At 43.0% G+C, this 20116-nt stretch overlaps 1 protein-coding gene across 1 annotated transcript in view; it reads right to left on the bottom strand.

Annotated features, from left to right (window-relative positions):
* The window catches only part of ADAM9 (ADAM metallopeptidase domain 9), a gene marked incomplete in the record, with an annotated part of 1887510 nt that overhangs the window by 1338444 nt on the left and 528950 nt on the right, over positions 1–20116 (bottom strand). Inside the window, 1 exon segment of the mRNA XM_044084336.1 lies at positions 7244–7320. Within this exon segment, the coding sequence (XP_043940271.1) occupies positions 7244–7320 (77 nt within the window).

Below are 20116 nucleotides of genomic sequence, written 5' to 3'. Positions count from 1 at the left end.
TCCAAGAAAAAATTGATAACCTGAATTGACACATTTCATAGAGTGTTTTTTCATCATTTTTTTTTCATTTTTTATCCTTACATCATGTAGATGTTCGTGAAATTCTTGAGTTTTTCTCTCACTCCAAAATAAAATGAGGTACATTACAAATTGCTATATATTATATATATAATATCCTTACAATTCATAAACTTTTTATAAATAAAGGTTTTATTTCTAGCCTGCAAGTGGTGAGTGTACTGTAAGTAAAGGTAATCAGGTGTGATGCACCACACACACCATGACCATAGACTTGATCTCTTTCTCTTCTTCTTTTTTTTTGTGTTGTGCAACCACTTTCTTCTAATATGTAATTAATATTCTCCCCACGGTAAGTAAAGTGTAATTTAATTCCTCAAAAACATGCTCTAAATCTGAAAATTTCTAAAAGGCTCCACTCTCTTGTGAATATGACAACTGAAGAACAGAATTCACATCTTCTCAGCAGGTGCAGTTCTCTGGTAAATGTACAGTGCAATTCCATCTGTCTAGATTGCCACCTTGCATAACCTGACTTCAAAGCAACTTCATAGTGCTCACTGTTACACCTAGTGACTGGAACACATGCAATAGAGTCCTGTGCTTTCACTAGACTTTCTGGCATTAGTATGGCTCCCAGCTTCTGGTAAGCCACTACTATGGCCACAGACTTTATTGAGCAACTTGGGGATTGTGGTAAAACTAAATGGAAGAGCCTTGATCTATTCATGACTGGCTCTTACACAGAACTGTAAAAGCCTTCATTAATCCTTGGCTATTCTAAAGTTAAAATAAGCATCTTGGAGCCTTAGAAAGTATACATACAAATATTTCAAACACAGGCATTAATGGCCTTCTAGCTTGTCAATAAACCAAAACAGTTGTTCCCATAATAAGTGTCAAGGCTGTTCTTAAAATATCTGAACTGGTGCTTGCTTTAATGTAATTTGGTAATCTATTCCATGCATCAGCTGTTCTCTCAAAGAACCAATTAATGCATTTCTCATTCCTACAGAATCTTCTACATAGGTATTTTGATGACCACAAACATTCCCAGAGGTAGTTGTCTTTAAATGTTCTATATAACTGAATAAGATCTCCTCTTAAATATCTGTAAGAGACACTGTACAAGTTCAGATATTTTAGTATTTCATAACAAATTTTCAATTCCATGGATGCCCTTGGGATATTTCCGCTGCACTCTTTCCAGTTTACTCATGCTTGTTTTCTTATAAGGTTTCCATATTGTTATTCCATACTCAAGGTTGGGTCTAATGTAATTGACAAACGATAACTTTATCATTTCTGATTTCCTAGACTTTATAAATATTTTTATGCAACCAACAGCTCTGCAACTATCATTAACCAATAAGTTGATATGATTAGAAAAACTCAAAGCTAGATCTACCCATATACCCAGGTCCTTAAATGAATCTACAGTTTCAATCACTGTGTGCTGCATTAAGTATTTACATTTCAATTTATGTCTCACAAATCTCATGCGCTTAATTTTTGATGTATTTATCAGCATTTTATTTTCCTGTGACCAAATGGTCAATTTAGTCAAGTTCTTTTGCAGGCATGCCCTATCAGTAATATATGTAATCAAGTTTACCCAATTTCAGGTCATCTACATAAAACACCTTATATGATAAAGATTGTAGCTTTCAGACCTATCTAAACAACTACAGGCCTAGGGCAGAGTCTTGTGGGACACCCTGACTGTAATCAAGAATTTCATCTGTCCAATTGCTGTATGATATTTGCCATGTCTTTTCTGTAAGCCATGCAGCAATCCATCTTATCAACAGTGAAACAATACCTAGTTGTTCTAATTCATTGAGCAATGTTTTGCGTATGACCCTGTCAAATGATGAAGTTAAATCTATATAAATTACATCAGGGTACAATTTTTCTTTCATAGCTGTTATATTATTAAAGAACATCATGCTACAGGTGGTAATACACATATTTTCAACATATGAATGCTGATATATGGTTTCAAGTCCCAGCCTTTCCCAATTTTAAAACGTATCCAATATTACCTTCTCCATTATTTTTCCACAACATGAAAGCAGACTTAAGGGTCTGTATAACTCTAGGGTTGGCCTACTCCCATTTACCTTAAAGACAGGTTTAATAAGAGCATGTCTCCAGTCTTGAGAATCTCCCCATATTTATACAGCCTAGTAAATAAAAGATATGTGTTCTGAGGTCATTATTACTAATTCTGTCTCCTCCCAGTACATTGTTTGGATCCAGTTTGCATATTTTTTTTTCATTGTAATCTATGTTGATTCTAGTAGTTCAGGTTACCTGGATAGAATCATGTCTAGTCTCTATGTTAAGCGAGACAAAATTGTTTACACAAAGACTATCTACAGCATATGCTTAGGTACCAGACTCATTTTGATTGTGTAGTGCTAAAATGGGTCTTAGTTCCTTTTTTTCTTCAGAAACAAAAAACAAACTCAAATAATATCCACAATGGACCTTCTGTGGATCCTTCTTCCTTGAATGAGGATATTTACCTTTTTATCTGCCATTTTCTTTTGATGGAATAAGACATCATGCAACAGAAGGGAATGCAGGTTTGTAGGAGGCATGGAATGGAATCGTACTGCCTCTGGACATGATCATCCTTATCTATGTGTTCTGCACAATAGCTATCCATACAGAAGGTGTTCAGACAAGCATCTTCCAACTGCCTCCAGACTGGACAGTCAAGCAAGTATGGGGGTGGGATTTGCTATGAATGCCAGGCAGATGGGAAATCTTGAGGCCCATTATTCTGATGATTATTCCTAACTCTATGCAGGTGTCTTTTCTGAAAGAAACCATGACCTTGTTGCACCCTCTCTCAGCACTGGTTCCACAGCTGTTAATCATTTGTTGAAGGTGGGGCAGTAGCCATAATGCAGGGATGCTCTTGCACCATGGAGTGCAATCTGAGTATCAGAGATGAGTCCTGAAACCTGGCTGGGATTGAAGGTTTCATTGTCTCAAGCTTGTCACCACACCGCACAATAAGCAACATCAAGAGACCTCAGTACTGAAAGCTCAAAGGCTTAGTGATGCTGCAGGAGTGTGTGTTAACAGTGGCCTCAAGCCATAACCCTGACAATCAGAGACAAGGTGGCCACTGGCATCAAAGGTAGTGACGCTAAGACTGCTGACACTGAAGGCACAGCTGAAGCTGAAGGCATAAAATGCTGAGAATGGGTCACCAAACAATGCAGGCAGTAATGGGCAAGGGGCCACCAGATTCCTTGGTTAATTGTAACAGAACCTGGCCCCAGGAGGAGAGGGTCATATAAGAAGTGGGAGTGAGTACATCTTATCTGTCAATGTACCACATGACGATGGTAATGTCTGTAAGCACTTTCCATGTTCCTGGTCTCCAATCTGCTCTGAATGGCCAGGGTGCATGCCAAACTGCAAACATTTCATTCAAATTTATTTACAGCTGGCACTCCTCTGCCTACCAATTTTTCATTAATCTCAGCTGTAATGTATGAGCTCCCCAGGCCTTATCTGATGTACCTGTGGTGAAAGCCTGGCTTGTAGTAACATGTTTTAATAGTAAAAAGTCACTGGCATTCATCTGATCTGTCAAAAATAGCAACTCTTATGAAAAAGGAAAAAGCTGGGATAGTCTCCAGGGGCTAGTTTTGCTGGTCCTAGAGATTATTCTGGTATCACTGCAGTTTCTACATGTGAATCCTGGAGAGAGGTACAATGAGAATGAATGAGACCACATGACTCATAATGCAGAGGACCTGACAGACATTCCAGTGATGCTTTGCTACAATGGTTTTGAAGAGGGGTGTAAAGGTCTTCACTTTTTGTAATGACAAGATGACTTTGCATGCTGTTATGTTCAGGAGAGTCCCCAGAAAGATGACACTGTGGCTGGGTCTCAAGTCTGACTTCTGAAGACTTAGGGGAAAGTTTAGTCTGGTTGGGCACTGCAAATGCAATCTAAACAACCCTCAGGTCCAGCAAGGACTGTGCTTGGTGTATGCAGTTGTCCAACTGAGGATGAATGTGGATGCTCTTGGCTCAGCAGTGTGCTATCACTGAGGCCACAGCATTTTGAAAATACTCTTGGTGCAATAACTAAATTAAAGGACACGAAAGTAAACGAGAAATGAGATTAACCTTGTCAGATACCTCAAAAACTGCATGTGATCTTTGAACACTGGAATATGCAGGTAAGCATACTTTAAGATCAAATCTGGAGAATCAACATTTTAGACTCTGATACCTATACAAACTTGTTTAGTCTTGAGAAATCTAGAATGGATCTTCAATGGTAGTCTTTTCTAGGAACTAGGATGAGTGTAGAACAGATGTCTTTCTCCACATGACCTACTGTAACTCTTTCGACAATTCTCTGAGACAACAGTTCTTCCAAGATGTCTTATTTATTTATTATTATTTTTTTTAGGTGCACTTGATCCCTCAGTATCTTGGGAATTTCCTTTTTGTGATTTGGAAAAAAACTGTTGTTTGTATCCTCTGGAAATGATGTTTAAGACCCACCCGCCTGAAGAATTTTATAGCCACTACTTTAAGCAAGATGACAGTTTGCGTCCTGTCACATTACAAGTGTCCAGAAGGTTATGAAGGGGAAAGGGTTGTGGTGTTTTTTTCTGGGGAGGAGAGGAGAAGTCTGTGATAGTCACAGTTGTCCCCTAGCAGCAGGAGAGCCCTGCTTGGCCCACCTGCCTCTTCTGTCTCCTTGCAGAATTTTTTTCTGAAATGTCTTCCAAATTTGAGGCAGTCTTCCTTTGCTTCCTTCAGTAAAAAAAAAAACCTTATTATTGTTTTTATTTAAGTTTTGATTACTGGAGTTGTGGACCTTATCCAAAAAGAACACATTTCATTTACAGTCCACAGTACATCAGAAATACAGAAAAAGTACTAGAGACATCTTAAAAGTTATAATCAAAGATAAGCTTAAAACAAGCATGAAAAATAACAGGACAGAAGTATATAATTTTATATACATGCAAAACAAAAAGTACACTAACAATGAATACTGAGCAAAATAAGAATAAAAATATGTTTGATGTGATTTTTAGAGATAACAACATAGACAACACATTCCAGAAAATTTACATTTTGCATATTCTAATGTCTTTATTTGCATTTGTTTACCAGTGTTGAACACTGATTAAACAATGATTAATTACAGGCCCAGCCTTTAGCTTTCAGCCTAGACAAATTAACAAGAATGGCATAAAACGGCATTTAAATGCACATGTACATATTTTAATGAGGTCCAAGGTTAAGTGAGAAAGGAAATATATGGATACCCATAGTAGCATCCCTACACATCCATGGCATGAAATGTTTATCTAAATACAGGATGGTCTGAATCTGCTGGATCAAAGCAGCCCTTCTGTTCTCATGCTGCACTCTCCCACAACCTGCCAGCAGCTGCTTTTTATCCAAGAATGTAAGGTCCGTAAAAGCCAGTTGCATATGTACACTTTCTTGACATACACACCAAGTAATCTCCTCTTCTCACCATTAGGGTGTATGTAACAACCTGGAACCAGTCTAGCTCCCATAACCAACTCCATGGACCCCTTATCTATGTCTGTTATGCTGTTATGGAGGAATATGTCAGCAGTTTGCACTCTGTAGAACCATTCTGGGCTCTTGGGGCAGCAGACTAGAATCTTGTTCCAAGCCACCTGCATCAATAACGGCCACGAAAGTTTCTCAGATAGGAGGAATGCAAACAGGTTAAGGTGGACCAAAACACAGTCTCACCAGCTCTCTTCTGGGGAGCAGAAGCTTCTCTTAGCCACTGGAAATGTTCACACTTGAGAGTGAGAGGCAGACAGTATCCCAGACAGGTCCTCTGGTGGACATTCAGAAGCCACTGTATTCTCACGGCCTCCGTCATAAGGTAACAATGAGAATATATGGGATTTATAGTCCAGATCCTCTCCCATCACCTTCAGAATTAGCACAGTGTGTTTCCCCGGTGAACACTCCCTATCCATCTCCCTCTTTGAGGTCCTGACTCCAGACCAAGATGGCTTTGCAGAATCAGGCTGAAGATTTTTGTGAAAGATGGAAAAAGCCCTGATCCATTCCTCAGTAGGCATGTCACCCTATCAAGGGGCATCACAAGAAGCCTCTGTCAAACTAGATGTTCAGCCCAGGGACTTGAGTGCTTCCAAGACCCAGTGGAGTCATCAGATTCCATGTCTTCCTCCTGATTACTCCTTTCTCTTGGAGGGGCAGTGTCTATTGCTACCATCCATGGACATAACAGACTCTGGATACAAGCCCACAAGTCTCTTTCTGTTAAGGTACACCTGGACAGCTTTTGTCTTCAGCACAAATCTTCAGCCCAAATTCCTGGCAAACCTCACAAGCACTTGCAGCATACTCCAAGTATAGGCATAATACACACGTATTGCATCTGTCCTTAACAGACATCAGTTGCTTACGGACATCTGTACCCAATCGACTTAGGAGAACCATAAAAATACACTTCTGTAAGAAAATACAGGAAAAGGAAATGTCAATAGGGTGGCTTACCCAACTAATGCTTCACGCCGAGTTGTGGCTTAGCCCAAGTAAGTATTCAAATGCTTCATACAACAAGCAAGAAAGAATTGGAAATTGCAGGTTGTATTTTAGCCTTTTTAGTACATTCACAGGGATGCCCACTGTAAAGGTGACATCAGATGGCATGGAGGAGGGTGGTTGAGTTCTGACTGCCTGGTCAGACAAAGACCTCAAGAATGTGTCAGAGCTCACTAATATAATGACTGTATCAGTGAATCACACTATGATCACTGGAAAGCTGTCCACAACGTTAGTCTCCTTCACCAAGAAAATATTTTTTTACAGTCTTATCCACATACTCTTTTTAGCATCAGAAGTCTCATTCTTTTCTGCTATAATGCTATACTGAGACTGTAAACATTAGAATGAAGAGGAAAATGGCAGACACAATGCTCAAATCGTCTGCCATTTCCATGCTAAGAGATCTTAAAAGATTAGTGCAAGAAAGGTATCCGGGTACTAATGAACTATAAGTGTATCAGCACCATCCACACCACTAGGCCAGGAAACGTGTTACAAACAAGTCCATGAAGCATCTGAACAAAATAATGGATGGCAACAGCAGCTTTAGTATTTATATGTCTAAATGAATACACATTCAAGTTACTAGTTTTCTTAAAACTACACCTACCTCAGCCCATCACAGTTACTAAGTGCAGCAACAGAGTCAGGGAAACCCTCCACGTATCCTCTGTAGTGGCAATGATCCTGAAAATATACAAAAGCAAAAAAAATTGTGAAAGTCTAGCAACTAAGTCAAACTGAAGAGATGTATTCAAAATCTGGGGCGTTATAACCAATTTCATGAGTACAGTAAACCTAATATTTGCAGTTTACATACCCGACATGCTGTGCCTGCATCAATTTCCTTTATCCATAAATGTGTATTTTACTGAAATCAGTTTGTTTTCTCAGGCCAGCACAAAATCCATGGGGCCATCTCTGGAAAATACTATGCATGTCTATGCATTCATCTTATATAACTGACAAGACAATCCAATGGCCACCATTTATTTGATATTGCAGTGGCAGTAATTCGATTTAGTAGATAACAACTCCTGCATAAGGCAAGAAACTGCTACAAACGGTTATGTTCCATAAAAATCTATACTTAACAAACGCAGACATTTAACATCCTTACTGAATGAGGTTACAAAGCATGAGTCAAATAGCTAGCAAACCCATTTAAAAAATGCTCAGTAAAAGAAGTACAGAATTTCCATCAGTACATCACCAGTCTGTATAAACACTCTACAGAGAATCTAAAGTGAACATTAGCACCAGAGAGGAAAGCTAACAATTTTTTCCAGGAAGCAGATAACATACAGACAACAGTCATTGCCAGATTCATTAAAAAATGTCACTGTACAGGTTGCACTACCTGCTACTAAACTAAAAATGGTGCTTCCTTTTAAATAATTTTAGCTACAGGGCTAACCAGTCTCAAGATGTACTTTAGTATTTCTAAAGTTGACTTTAGACTGCAAATCATAACTAACTTTAGAAACAGGTTACTACTGTTCCAAATAATCAGCTACAAAGCTATACAGCAAGGACAAAATTCTAGGTTGCCTTCTAGCACACTGCTTCCACAAATGGTGGCTCTTGGTAACAATAAGAAATTAAAAGTAATTTGCTCTTTGGGTGACACTGCTGTGCTCTTTCCAGTCTGAAGGAATATCCACATCTGCAGCATCTACAAACAATAAACAGCTCACAATATACTTTTCTAAGGATTTAAGGTACATACATTTCCCTTTATGTTGACCCCCCCCCCTTTACAAGCAAACAGTCCCACACATACACCGGCTGTTTCAATAAATACAGAAAAGCTGCACATACACACAGACACACACACTCAAGAAAAAGTGGAAGTTTCTGTGCATCCCATACCAGAATGTACATCTGTACCTTTATTGAATCCACAAAGGACAGAAAGACAGCTTCACCAATGGACAGATGACAATGTATAATACAGCTTATAAATGTTTTCCTTATAGATGTTTTGTTTCTAACTACTTCTCTGGCAGGTAAATCTGCTCATCCACCTGTTTTCTAAACCACCTACCCCAGTGAGGGTCAAAATGGTAGCAAGCTGAGCAAAGCAATGCAGACTTCCCTATTCCCAGCAATGATCTCTACTGCACTCTGTCAGATGCCTAGGTGCTCCCATGCCAGCCGAAACACACAATCTCTTCAGTCAAGGTTCTGCCTTGAGGCCTCCTTCTAGGGAGATGTGGCTAACACAACCTTCCCTGGGAGGTACCCTGAAGTCATCCTCACCAGCTGCCCAAACTACATTAACTGGCTCCTTTCATTTCAGGAGCCATATGTGATTTGTGCTCTTTTGAGTCTTGTTCTCTTAGGTGTGAAAAAAGTACAGTTGTGTACACTTACCATAAATGTAGATGGAAGGGTGGCCTAATGGTTAAGGTGTTTGTCCTACAAACATAAGGTACAGGGTTTGAATCTCACAGGGGATAACTGGCTAGGCTTAAAATGGCTCGCAAGGGCAGTTAGCCTAGTACTAACCTATGAACCTATGAACCTATCAAGAATATTCACTGTTGCAGTCATCACCTGCAGGGAACATTTCCACTGGGAATCTCAGGACTTCCCTCGGTCTAAAAAAAAGGCTAAGAAAGTATCTACACCTGCCCCAGCCATGCTAGGTGGTGATACTCCCTGGTACAGAATTTTTGTAGTTGGTGGTTGAGGTGCGAAGCAAAGAGATCCACCTCCAGAGTTCACGACTCCTGGGTCAATTGCAAAAAGATTTTTCTGTGGAGCTGCCATTCGTGGGGGTCCAGTATGTGCTTAAGTGGTCTGCCAGGGTGTTGTTGATTCCTGGTAGGCACTATGCTATTAAGTGTAATCACATGGAGTAGGCCGTCACCCAGAGGTTCATGGCCAGCCTGCACAGAGGGTATGTTTGTTGATGTACTACATTACTGTGGTGTTGGTGGTGTCTGTTTTGATAAGGAGAACCCCTGGCCTGAAATGGGGTTTGAAGGATGTCACAGCCTTCTGTACTGCCATCACTTCCTTCTGGTTTATGTGTAAGGGAAGGTGCTGGGCACTGCCTGCTAGGTGAGGTCCCCAAGCAATGTCTGAGGCATTGGTGGTGATGGTGTGCTCGGTAGAGCAGAGGATGAAGGAAGACCCTTGTTCCTGGACCAGGCCCCTGACCATCAGAGAAACTCTGCCCTTATACAGGGGATCAGAGGGGGAGAGGTCTTTAGAGGCTAAGAGTGCTGACACCAAAGGTTCTTTAGATACCACTGAAGTTTTCTCATGTGAAGCATGGCTAGAGGAATTAGAAGGATGCAAGAAGTCATGTACCCTAAGGCTTCCAGGAACTACCTCGCCATGAGGGGACTTCTGGAAGCCAGCTGGGTAAAGTAGAGAGGCAGGAAATAGAAGTTATGTTCTTACCATAATGTTCCATGTTAGTTGTCTTCTTCTCGCCTTCTTTCTTGCTGGATGGGGTTCGGGCCGCCCTCTCCGACTCCACTCTAAAAGCTCAGCTAAAAGTTTCGGTGGTTCGAGGCCCCCTTATATCCCCCACAAATAGGCGGTATTATTACCTCAGATCTTTTGCAAGCTAGGCCCAGCCAAAAATAACTCCAGAACCACTGAAAGGGAAAACCCACCTCTATAAAGAAGGTGACCTGAAAACCTGATGAAAGGAATATATGCACAGAATAGCATATACCTATATACAATAGAGGTGGTAGAAAAGAGGTCACAATCAAACTCCTCTAGGTCTGTCCAGGCTAGGGGAAGGAGGTGAAAAAGCGAGAAGAAGACAACGTTGTCCATCTCGCATTCTGGTGGCCTATCGGAACAGACTCTTGAGAACAGTGGAACCAAAGTTAGCTCTATGTCTAGAAGCTAAATCCAACTTATAATGAGAAATGAAAGTGTGAGTGTCAATAGGCAGCCTGTCTTGGAAGGCTATAGAAGTAGCCAAAGCTCTGGTGGAGTGGGCCTTAGGTTTGTTAGGCAGCTTTTGGTGTCTAATTTCATAAACAAAGGAAATCAGAGATGTTAGCCATCTGGAGAGTGATACCAAACTGAAAGTCCCTTTCTGCCTTCTGCATAAGAGACAAACAACTGGTCAGTTTTCCTGATCTGTTTGGTTCTATCCAAATAATACCTTAACTGATGATGAACATCTAGCCAATGCAATTTTTGTTCAGACCTGTTAGAAAAGTTAGGAAAGAACACAGGGAGGTCAATGGTTTGATTTAGGTTAGATGCAGAGGCTACTTTAGGTAAAAAGGATGGATTGGTTCGTAAGGACACCCTGTCTTTATGAAACAATAGATACGTGTGGTCACTGCTGAGTGCATGAAGTTCTGAGACCCTTCTAGCTGAAGTAATAGCTACCAGAAAGAGAGTCTTCCAGGATAGCAATTTCAATGAACAGGAAGCTGCAGGTTCGAAAGGGGAAGAATCAAAGATGTGAGAACTAAATTAAGGTCCCAAGAAGGAGGAGGATTTCTTATAGGAGGTCTGAGCTTGTGAGACATGATGGCAGAATCTGAAATGCCCACATGAAAGTTAGAAATAGCTGCCAATTGAACTTTAAGAGTAGAGGAGATGAACCTGCATGGAAGAGTTCAGCTAGAAAATCAAGGACTATCTGGATGGAAGCAGTGAAAGGATCTATGTCCTTCCTTGAGCCCAATAGGTAAACGCTTTCCACTTACTAAGATAAATCTTCCCAGTGGAAGATTTATGGAGCTATCAAAATATCTCGAACAGAGTGAGATATTTGAGGAAGCCTGGCTAAGGTTGGAATTGGAGGAACCAAGCAGTGAGGTTCAGAGAGGGAGGCATGTAACTGACCCGATTGATGGATCAAAAGATCTGGAACTAGGTCCAGATGCCAAGGTTGCTCCAACAGAAATTGATGTAGAAAGGGGAACCAAACCTGTCGAGGCGAGTAAGGAGCAATGAGGATCAATGAGGCCTTAGCTTTCTGTATCACTTGAGAGATTAGTGGGAAGGAGGAAATGCATACAGAAGTCCCCGGGCCAAACTTGGACTAGAGCGCCTCTGCTGGGCTGGCCTGGTAACGGAATAGGGTGAAATAATCTCTGCACTTGCTGTTTTGGGGAGTAGCAAAAGTCGCAGCAAGGCTGACCCCACTTGAGAAAAATTTTCTCCAAAATAGAATCTTTCAGAGACCACTCGTGAGGCATGAGGATAGCTCTGCTCAACTTGTCTGCGATTAGATTGGAAACCGCTGAGAAGAAATCGCCCATTGCCACAGTCTGAGTGCTTCTCGACATAGGGGATAGGACCTGGTTCCGCCTTGTTTGTTGATATACCACACTACAGACATATTGTCCGTCTGGATTGCTATCGTTCCCAAGGGAAGAGAGTCTTGAAGGGCTTGCAACGCTAAAAGCACTGCTCTCATCTCTAGAACATTTATATGCAAGTGGCATTCGTCTGGTTGCCATATGCCCTGGACTGTTCTGCCCTGATAATGCCCCCCCCCACCCGATCAGGGAGGCCCATTGTCAGAGTAGCAACCGGAGGAAGGAACAAAGGGTCTTCCCAGGAAGAGCTGAAGGGAAGAAATCCACCAAAGAAGATGATTCTTGCATGCTTGCGTAATCATAATGGTGTGGGACATCGGAAGTTGCTGGTACGACCATTGTGTGAAGAGCATCCATTGAAGGATTCTCATGTGGAATCTGGCTAATAGTAGAGGGATAGCAGCCGCCATAATCCCCAGTACTTTCAGAACTAATCTGGCTTTGACTCTGTTGCTGTGGAAGAGAAGGAGACCAGTTATGTCTGCTATTCTTTGGTCTGTTAGTCTCGCAGACATGTTGACTGTGTCTAGATTTGCCTATGAAGGTAATAGCATGACAAGGCGACAAAACAGACTTTTCGCAATTTATTGAGATGCCTAACTTTTGACAAATGCGAAAGGTGTAGTCTCTGGCCATTAGAAGAAGATGCTTGGTAGGAGCTGTGAGGAGCCAGTCGTCCAAATATGGAAACACCTGGAATCCTTGACGCCTCAGGTGAGAAGCTACCATTGCCATGCATTTGGTAAACACCGGGGCAGTGGTGAGACCAAAGGGCAGGGCTCTGAATTGAAAGTGACTGGTTCCCAGCGAAGCGGAGGAATCTCCTGGAGCGCCTGTTCATTTTATATGATAGCACGCATCCTGGAGGTCTATAGAGCACATCCAGTTTTCCTTTCCCAATAGGGTAGGATGGATTGTAGCATGACCATCCGAAATCTTGTTTTCTTGACCGTCTTGTTCAAGATACTGCGATCCAAAATGGGTCTCAAGTCCCCTGCTTTCGTTGGTAGCAACAAAAATTTGGAGTAGAATCCGGATCCTTGCTGGTCTGCTGGCACTGGCTGAATCGCTCCTTTTGCAAGCAACTTTGAAATTTCCAACGCTGCTTGATCCCTTTGAGCGGGTGGAACATCTGGAAGGGATTTTTGATTGATTTGGAATACTGAATACGAAGAACGGAATGGAATAGCCTTCGAAATGATGGACTGTACCCACTTGTCTTGAGTTAGGGATCGCCAGGCTTCTGGGTACAGTGACAATCTTCCCCGACTGCCTCCGAAGGTGGACAGTCGGGCAACACCTCAGGGATGCTGGAAGGGCTTATCGGAAAAGTTTCTCGATTGCCCTGGTTCTGCGGACCCCCTGCCTCTAGGGCGGCGTCTACCATTATTGTTCCCCTCTGCCTCTGGAGGGGAACCGACTCTGTCGCCAGGCAAAGTCCCTTGAGATTGTTTGGAACCACATTTTGCCACTTTTCTGGCCTTTGGGGTAAGGCCTAGAAGGAGTAGAAAACGGACTGACGGCAGAAAGAGTTTTGCCATCCGTCTCGCACCTCGTCAAGGTTTCTTTCACTTGAGGACCAAAGAGAGATGATCCATCAAACGGGAATTAGTGAAAGACGTTTTAAAGGGGTCCGCAAAATTGCATAGCCACATCCAGGCTTAAGGCGACACCTGTCCCTGCGGCTCTGCTCGCTCCATCAGCCGCATATGAAAGGAGGCGCATGGAGGAGTTAGCTATAGAGTTTAGGGTAGCCAGCTGAGCGCTCATCTTGTCCCGAAAACCCGCAGCTGTAGGATCCTTCAACATCTCACTCGCTTCCTTGATCAAGTCTCTTTGAAGACGAGTGAAATGGCATAGGCAGTTCAATAGCAAAGGTCGCTGACGAAAACATCCGCTTCCTGTCCATAGACCTAGATTCCTTGTTAGGAGGATGGACAGGCACCGAAGGATCAGCTAGTTCCTTCTTAGTGGCAGCAGCTACCACCATAGCATCCACAGAAACCCTTTGGTCAGAAATTGCTTATCTGCTGGTGCTGTTATAAACTTTGAAGGTCTCCTGGGGTGGGGTCCACTGAGTCAGGAGCCGTCCAAGCCTTTTTGCTACCACCTGCATGAGGGGTCAGGGGACACCCAGGAGGTGGAAGGGCGAGAGCCAACGCCTCAAGATACACAGATTCATCCTCCGAAGGGTTAAGGGCTGGCAAATTTCCCTCTGTTTCAGGATCTCTAGAATGTCTGCAAAGGAGACATCTTCAGAAGGGGAACGGGGAACCCTCGAATCCTCTAAATCTGTGTCAGAGGTGACAGACTCAGGTGAGTCTATGTGTTTCCTCTTACACTTTCTCTTCCTAGGGGCTCCCCAGGAGAGGCCTCGAAGAGGATGAGATCCCACAGGGGATTCTTGAGGAGCTGGCTCTCTGCGGTCTGGGATGAGGGAGGGAGTAGACATAACCTGAGGCACCGAAGAGGGAGGGGCGGACGGAGCCGACTGTGGAGTTGAACCAGGTTCCAACACACTCCGCATGACCTCGAACGCACCCCTATCAGGCAGAGCCAGAGGTCCCCGCTCAGAAAAGCTGAGAACCTCCCTCAGCACCGACAGTGATGGCTCGAGGGCACCGAGAGGGAGAGTGGGGTCGGACAAGGGTCCGATGCCACTCACCCTCGAGCCGACGAGGGAAGTCCGCACGAGATTCTTCAAAGGAAGAAATCGGGCCCGGCGACAGAACCAAGACAATTGTATCGGTTCCGACGCTACCACAGTCTCGGTTCAGCCCGAGCTCAAAGGAGTCGGAGGAGGAATATTTTGAGGATAGGGTCAAGCATCGACTGATGAGTCGGGCTCTGAAGCATTTGGGCCAGTGCCTCGGACTTAAGAAGTCGACTCACTACCCTCTGAAGGTCATGATCCGAAGCCTCGATGATCTAGAGGAGTGAGATCTATGGCTCCGCTCAGACAGCAAGGGAGACGCTGGATGAACGGAGCCAAGGGACGGTGACCTAGACCTCTTTCTAGATGTCGGCTCCGATGGTCTGATCGGAGCCGACCCAGGAATACCTCGGCTCCAGCTGGAGCCGAGGAACCACAGAAGCTGTAGTCTGAGACTCGGCTCCAGCCGGAGCCGATGTAGCAGTAGGGTTTCCAGGCCTCGACTCAGAAGCTGGAGTGACCTAGAGCCCTAGAGGGTTTTGCCCAAGTAGCAGTAAGGGAACCCTCAGGCTTAAGCAAACCTCATAAGTTTGTTTTTCCTGCAGGACTCTAGGGCTGAAGCCATGGCATACAGCACAAGAGTCCTGCAGGTCCCAGGCAGTATACACAAGAAGTGTGACCGCCTGTCAGAGACATTTTCTGACAGCACGAGTCACACTTCTTGAAGCCTGAGACCTTTTAGACATTTTCCAAGAAAGTGTAACCACACACACACCCAAACACACCCATTACACTTTTCACAAGGTTAACTAAAAAAAGGAGATTAGATCTTTTTTAGATCCCTAAAAAAAAACCCATACACTCCACTAGGGATGGAAGGGCCTGAGGGAAGAACTTATAAGTTCTTGTGGAAAAAGGGTGGATAAACAGGAAGAAAAGGGTCAAAATCCACTAAGTTAAGGGAAATAACTATAAAAGACTAAATTAAGGGGGTTTAAATTCACTATAGATTAATCTATAATAACTGACCTGAAGATCGCTGTAGCAGCAAACGAGATCTGGGGTAATACCGCCTAGCATTGTGGGATATAGGGAGGCCTCGGTGGAACCAACTCGAGCTTTTAGAGAACCCATCCAGCAAGAATGAAGGCGAGATGGACAACTTAACATGCTCTGTTTTTCTGGGGATAGGAAGGTCATTTGGGATGTTGTGTCTGGCAGTGCTCCCAAGAAAATGATCCTCCTGGTGGGTGCTTGCTTCGATTTCTTCTCGTTGATGGTGAACCCTAAGGAAGTTTGGAGGGTTTTGACAAAGAGGAGGTCCTGGAGCAGCTTTTCTTTGCACTCTGCCTGAATGAGGCAGTCATCCAGATAAGGGTAAATCTGTATATTTCTCTGTCTGCAAAATGCTATGGTCGGGGGCTAAGCAGTTGGTGAATAGCCTGGGGGCAGTAGATACGCCAAAGGGTAGCGCAGAGAACTGAAAGCATTGTAAGCCTGCTCTGAAGCGCAGGAATGTTCTGCAAGATTCCTTTATGGGGATGTGGAGGTAGGCATCTTTTAAGTCTAGGGTCACTAACCAGGCATTTTTTGTCAGAACAGGCAGCAGCTGCTGCAAAGTTAGCATTTTGAATTTGGGGATCACCGGGGAGGTGTTCAGAATGGATAGATCCAGGATGAGGCGCCAAGTGCCCTCTTTTCTGGGAACAAGGAATAGTCTGGAATAAAAGCCTTTGCCTGTTTGATCTGTGGGAACAGGTTCTACTGCCCCCCTGGGATATGACACTTTGGACTTGTTTCAAAGCCTCTGCCCACTGATTTGGAGGCAAGTCTGGGTACCCTCTTGGAACTGGGAGTTCAATGAAAGAGAGAATTTGTGTCCCTGAAAAATTATCTGTAAGAACCACTGGTCCTTTGTTACAGAAAGCCAATTTACTTTGCAGAGGGAGAGCCTTCCTCCTAGCTTTTGGTGAGTGAAAGGAGGGCAGAGGGGGTCATTGAGAGTTTTTGCCATAGAAGGATGGCTTAGACCTCCCTGCCTTTGGGGCGGAAGTGGTCCACTGTTTGGTTCTCTGCTGTCCCTGGGAAAGGGGCCTGGGTGGTCTGTCTCTGCAGGGCTTACCCTTGACCCTGTCTGCTAGGTGCAGGAAAGAACCACTGCTTAGAGGAAAAATTCCTGCTGAACCTAGGAGGTTGAACCTGAAAGAAATCGTTTACTGTTTACATAGATTTTGTTTTGTCTTCCATCATTTTAAGCACCTCTTCTGCTTTTACTCCAAACAAACTGTCCTTATCCAAGGGTACATCAATTAAGTTAGACTTGGCATGATCAAGGAGAGGTTGTTCCTTCAACCATGCATGTCTCCTAATGACAGATCCTTTACCTGCTGCCCTGCTTGAGGCCTCTAGGGCATCATATGCACAGTGTAATGAGTGTTTGACCACTTGACAAATCGAGTGCAGTAAATCTGCTAACTCTTTCGAATTGGCACAGTCAGGAAAGGCAGAAATCTTTTGCTTTAATACCCCCAAAGTGTGCTGTTGCTATTTTAACATATGGAACTGACAGTTGAGTGCTCTGATAGCTAGGCTGCAGAGATGTATACTTATGAATACTTTTTTACCCAATCTGTCCAGAGCTCTGGAATCCTTGACAGAAGGAATAGGATTATTTGCAGAACTAACCTTAGCTCCTTTAGACCCCTGTGTAATGACCTCTGGGTCTGCAGCAGGATTTTTGTACAGACAGGTATTTGTGAGAATCCGGTACTCTGTAATACCTGTCAGGTTTATTGGGAGCAGGTGGGAGGGTGTCCGGGGCTAAGCTGGATTCATGGAAAACATCATCCACCACTTCTAAGATGGGGGGTGGCCAGGGGTCTGTGCTGGGGCAGGTCTAGAAACTCTCTTAGCCTTTTCTTAGACTGAGGGAAGTCCTGAGATTCCCAGTGGAAACGTTTCTGCAGGTGATGACCGCAACAGTGAAACACGAAGAACATAACACTTACTGCTAGAGTTACGTTCTTCCTGTTTCAACTTCATCTCTGCCTTGACTTTGAGGCAAAGTATTTTGGGTTCGTTGAGGGTGACATTCATAAATATCTTGGTGTCTTCGTCAAAGTCAGTCATCTCCAACAAAATGTGCCATCAAACAGTGATGCCAAGGCTCAGGCAAAACCTTCAACACCATTAAACACCACCCTTGTGGTAATTTTTACCAAACACAAAAATGTCTGCAGAACAGGAATTCAGTTTGTTCTTGATCCATCAATTTCTCTGGAAAAGAATACCACTTTGCCCAAATAATATAGCACCTTTACAGAAAGTCAGGGGATATGTAGATATGTTTACCTAAGTGGTTAAATGATCTGGAATCTTTATCCAGCCATGTATCACAGAATATAAAATGTGGCAGCCTTCTTGAAAGCCATTTTGACAGCAAAATGTCAGGTTTAGCAGTCCCCAAACAGAAACTCCAACACCTGGGAAGACACAGCATTCTGTCAGCTATTTTAGGAATTTGAGACGTTGTACTGGACAACAGCTAATCAGCTTAAATGGCCACTCTAACAATGCACATAACTGTTGGGGCCACCTAAGAAGTTTGCTTTGAAGACCAAAATGTTTTCAGCAGCACTCACTGGAAAGAAAGAATGAGTTCATATGGCCAACTTCTCTTCTGGTTCAGTCTCCAGAACTTCCCCAAATTTGGGATTGTGGGGAGGAATGTAGTGGAATCAGTGTCCTAACTATCATGAACTCCATGGCACAGTTTGGGGGAAGTCAGTCAACTTCCTCTTGCGTTTGGCCTTCTTGTGCATAAAAACAAGAAAGAAAACTGCCTTCTGGAAACAGAAACAGATAAGGTAAACTGCTGCAGAACTTGGGCCTTGCTATCCTCCATGGGAAGATCTAAGGCTGGCTGACCCCAAAAATTCCTGGTGCATAAAATGAAACTGGTACCAATGTGGGCTGCTATGAATAGAAACTACTAAAGCACTGAAGCATGCTGACTTGGTACTGATTTTTGGGTCAACAGAAAAAAATTGGACCCAATGCACCCCTACACTCAATATAAAAAAAAGTCAATGCAGACACACACACCAACATCTTGAAGCTGAAGTCCAAGCCCAAGACTTGATCAAACCTGACACCCTTGGTCCCACAGAAATCTATACCAAAGTCAATGTTGATGAAGATACTACTGAAATCATTAACTGGTCAATGACATCAAAAATAACATCAAGTGACTGGGAACTGACATGGGTGGATGCATTAACACATCAGGGAAGCACACATCAATACTGGTCTTTTGTTGGCTGGCACCAAAAAAACAGTGGCATTAAAGAGGCAGAATCAATCACCCTGTTTGAAAAGGCATGGAAGGAAAGGGGGCTCTAATCTCAGTTGAAAACCCTGGTGGAAAAACAGAAACCAGAGAATTTCTGCTGTTCCTGGAAAAAAGCCTAAACACTCTTTCCATTGTTAGTCAAAATCAACCCAGCAATGATGGTCTTAGGTCCAGGTTTCCACAGGCTAACTTATCCATCTAATGCTAACTCAGTAGCCACCAAGCCAGCAGGGGAAAGTACACAAATTAAAACTGTAGAAGTAAATGTGTCTCTTTTCCAAATAGTAGCAGGTGAACAGGGCTTTTCTATAACCTGAAATAGAATCTTTTTAAATGAGGGCTTCATTCTGGTGTGGACCACCACACTATTAAGTGGTACCTTAACTTCTGCCTTTGTCTTAAGTAACCCTTTGGCAGTTTTAGAAGTCTGAGTCTAAAGAAGAAACAGTTGGTCTTAAGCTTGAAGTTAGCAGTTTTAGCCAACGGTTTAGAAGCAAATTAAGTAATTGACAACTTTTTCAACAAATGTAATGGCAGCATTTCTTTCCATGGGCTAAAAGTTATAAGAGGAAAACCTGGAACAAAATATCACACCTAGAAGGAACGCATACTTCTGACACCTATCCTGTGGAGGAATTGTGTCCTCACAGTGGCAGCAATGGAAATTACACAAAAAGACTACTGGGAAAGGCCAACACACTAGGAAAAACTTTCCTCACACAATAAAATAGAAGGCACAGCAACAGAATGATGAATTTAACAATTAACTTCTGCAATAAGTCTCAACATAATTCTAAGAAGCACTTGTTAAAAGTCCTGTTAAACCAAGTAAAAGCTTTGTTGTTGTTTTTAATAGAATGGCTGGCTGGTCCCAAAGATACAGATCAGTTTTCTGACAGAAAATTATCTTTGTAACAAAAAGCACTCAGATACAAGAAAACCACAGATATGGAAAAAGTGACAATTTCACTAACAACCTGAAGAAAAATCACAGTTACAAATGCAGCAGCAAGGGACCATCCAGAAGCTCATCCAAGTACTTTACACATGCAACAAAGATCTGGAAATGTTCAGATGCACGGTGCATTATAGACCATGAGTAGTTACTAAGCAACCTAGGAAAGTCAGGAGTACCAAGCAGTCCTAATGCCAGTGGCTTCACTTATG

The sequence above is a fragment of the Protopterus annectens genome, chromosome 9.part0, assembly GCF_019279795.1.
Source record: "Protopterus annectens isolate FY-2018-M chromosome 9.part0, PAN1.0, whole genome shotgun sequence".
Lineage (NCBI taxonomy): Eukaryota > Metazoa > Chordata > Ceratodontiformes > Protopteridae > Protopterus > Protopterus annectens.
The sequence above is the reverse complement of the archived record's forward strand: the minus strand, read 5'-3'. Positions and strand labels throughout refer to the sequence as shown.